The following is a 3,465-nucleotide window of genomic DNA, read 5'->3' as shown; positions in this document are numbered from 1 at the left end:
TGTATAAGGTATGCGTTAAGTGAACCCCTCAAAGGGTATGTAGCAGTTTATGATAAACTGGACTGCTGATATACTATATCAGACTCTTGACTCCGTGTGATATAGACTCTATAGTCTATATCAAACTATATCAGATATAGTTAGCGAGGCCGTGCCTCGAGTTTATTTTCTTTCTCGCCAAACGCCAGGCAAAATCAAAACTCTTGACTCACCGAGTCGCCCCCCTACCCCTCCCCTTCAGATCAGAGCATGAGGTCTCACAATATTCTCATGTGCACCCAACATTGGGGAGGGGGAGGGAGGAGGCAGCTACTAACAGTAGCGCACCAGCTGAGTTCCCCAACCACACTACTTTTGCGTTTGACTGCAGTGGGCGATTTCGCGTGAGCGGGATTCTTGGACGATGCTGTTGACAATGTCAACTTGACATATCAAGGGAAAATAACTTACGAACTACAATGAGGCGTGTTTCGCTCCCTGAACACAGGACAAGAGACTAGCAAGGAAGGAGTCTCCTATAGATGACAGAGAGCCTCTAGGAGTCGATGGTTCAATATTTCAGGATAGAGTCGTGTTGGATGAAATAAATATAGCGAAACAACGACCACAAGCGGGTAGATCCCTCCTGCTCTCCCTCGGCAAAGGGCAATCAAATTGAAACCATCGAAACCGTTTATTTCTATGCTCCTCATGTGACCAGTGACGGCACAAGAAAGAACCAGGGACAGTTACCATAATTGGCGCATCATCCCAGTGGATCCCGTCGGCCTTACTGCTCGTTTTTGGTACTGGCACAACAAGTGGCACTTTTCCCTCCAGTAAGCACAGGCCGTCCGAGATGCCGAAACCTGTTTGGTTTGGTTACACCCGAAAGTCGTCAATGACGATGACTTCTAACCGGTTCTCGATCAGGACCGCTAGAGGATAGCTGGCAGAACTCGGCTACACGGTAGATATCACTTAGATGTTTAGCTGGGAACGTCTTGCCACAGACTGAAGGTCCTGCGAGAGCGATGTTAAGGTTTCGACTTCTGCCACCATTGAGCATAGATACAACGGCATCACAGAAAGTCTGAGGTGTAATCTATATATTATTATATCGGATAACTTACTCTGCTCCGTAACCCCAAATCCTCGACGAAGTTTCACTTCATCAACTGCATGAAATTTGTGTAATACTAATACAAAGAGTCGGCGAGCGAGATCCAGCCATTTCAGCAGGGCCGTTTCACCACTAAACTCCACAATGGGTGAGCTTTGTAAGATTCTGAGCTCAGTTTTTTGGAACCGATCTATCACAGAACATGATACACCCAGTCATGCCAAACAACAAATAATCTTAATCTGTTAGACAGATTAAGATTCAGCAGGTTCTGCTGGATAAGACAGATCCTGTCTTATTCAGCGAACTGGACCTAGGCCTAAAGCGGTCTGGCTTCTTCAGCTGGCCTCCGCATTAGTCGCTTGGGTTCGGCAGGCTAACAGCAGGGTGTTTCACGGATTACGAAGCCAACTCGAGGTCCAGGACCAGCCTTGGTGGTCCCTGTTGTCGAGCTATGTGACCGTGGGGGGGGGGGGCATTCGACCAACCCACCCGCCCCCATCGTCTGGCTCAAAGAGACATCCCGGGGGGTATGCCAGGGCGATTCGGTATAGAGTTTGCCGCTCCACCAGCACGATCCGGCCTTAGGGAGCCGAGCTTTGGGTCAGAGGCCAGGAGACAACTCGCCGCAGACTCTGCGGCGCAGAGCTTCAAAGACCGGAGAACCTCACCATATGCACACGCGAGAGTCTCGCGGCGAAACAGTCTTCCACAGTTCTTACCAATACTGACCCCTTTCCTAGGGTGCCGCTATGTTGCCCTGCCTTGGACTTCCCCGCAATCGTAGGCCTTGGTCACTGGGAATAGTGGTGTTAGTGGTTATGGTAGTAGTAGACACTCGACGGTCAACTTCGCCATTTTCAACAGGGGCGCTCGATACCGTCGGTCAAGGACTAAATTGTAGTTGTACTTGAGCATCGCTTGGATCAGCTTGGAGTCTCGTCTTGTACGGTCCAGCAGAGGGCAGCCTCAGAGAAAGTGCTTGACATCTCCATCCGCGTGCCTACATGGGCAGCTCGGGTCCGCTCGCAGCCCCATCATATGACAATGGTGTGGAGTCGGGGCCTGACCTGTAATTAAAGCGGAGAGCCCCAGCGATGGCTTACCGGCCTTCAGAAATCTTCTTGCGTGGGTGAAACCGCAGAGGAAGTCTTGGACACTTGTGCCGAGGGTGGATCGTCTATCGAGCCACCAGGACTTAGCGTCGGCTTCCATCTGGGCTTTGAGCCGGCGCTTGACGTACGACGTCGAGACTAGTGGAGCAGGTTCCCGCAGGGTGGTTGAAAAATGGGAAGAATCATTCCATTCTTTCCTTCCCGTAAAACATGGGAAGCTTCCCAGGAAGAATGTGCGACCACCCCACATTCAATGTGGGAAGGAGGGGAAGTTTGTTAATTTTGGGGCGAGCGCGTAACTGTTTTCCCAGTAACTGTTTTCGTTCTAGTAACTGTTTTCGTTCTAGTAACTGTTTCGTTCTCCCTAATAACGAAAATGTCTAGCGCTTCCACTTCCACGGCCACGGACGGACAGCATTGCAGCGCTCCGGGCTTTGCGGACATCAGGCACAGCATCCTAGGGGTATGTCACACCTCCAATATGGGTGCCGCCAAGAAGTCCGAGGTTCGCGATCTGTTGGAAAATCTGCACTATCTATACACTAGCGCCCAGGAGGGTCTAGTCAAGGCTCAATCTAGGCTGATTGGTCTTCTGGAAGACCATTCTGCTCTGAAGGATGAGCTCTCCAAGAGCAAATCCAACCCGGCCCGCCCCCTTCCGTCTGACGGTCACAACTTACCCAGGATAGGCGACAACCACAACAACTCGCCCAAAGAGGGAGCTCTCATCTGGATCACCGGCGGCGACATTGATCAGTCGGATAAAAGTACCGAATACCGCATCAAGGTCGCTGACAAGGTCGGTGCTAAAGGTGGGGTTGTTATAACTGATAGCTTCTTTGCCAAAGACGGTAGGCTTGGCGCACGTGTCTCGGATGCTGATAAGGCTCGGGCCAAGGAGGCCGCGAGCCTTTTGGGTTACCAGACCAAGGTTCTCGGTGCAATTGACCCCGAGCTCTTCATCAGAGACGTTGGTGATATCAGTGAAGAGGAGCTACGCGATGCGGTAGGCGACTGCTGTACGGCGGTCTACAAGAAGGGCCTGAACGCCTTTGTCAGAGTGCGCAGGGACGGTCTGGAAGATCTTCTTAGTGCCGGCATCAAGGTTGGCTGGCGTCTCCTGAAGCCAGAAATCCGCCATCGCAAGGTCATGTGCTACCACTGCTGCGCGATTGGGAAATCGGCTCACCTTGCCAAGGACGGCCCCAATGAGGCTGCCTGCTGCAAGTGTGGCCTGAAGGGCCACGA

General features: G+C 51.8%; 1 protein-coding gene across 1 annotated transcript in view; it reads left to right on the top strand.

Annotated features, from left to right (window-relative positions):
- Positions 1 to 2,698: 2,698 nt before the first annotated feature.
- Pmar_PMAR005468 (hypothetical protein) overlaps positions 2,699 to 3,465 on the top strand; it is a gene marked incomplete at both ends in the record, with an annotated part of 996 nt that continues 229 nt past the window's right edge. Inside the window, one exon of the mRNA XM_002782182.1 lies at positions 2,699 to 3,446. Coding sequence (XP_002782228.1) covers positions 2,699 to 3,446 — 748 coding nt within the window. The remainder of the gene's footprint in view (positions 3,447 to 3,465) is intronic.

This window comes from Perkinsus marinus (genome assembly GCF_000006405.1).
Source record: "Perkinsus marinus ATCC 50983 genomic scaffold scf_1104296939964, whole genome shotgun sequence".
NCBI classification, from domain to species: domain Eukaryota; phylum Perkinsozoa; order Perkinsida; family Perkinsidae; genus Perkinsus; species Perkinsus marinus.
The sequence above is the reverse complement of the archived record's forward strand: the minus strand, read 5'-3'. Positions and strand labels throughout refer to the sequence as shown.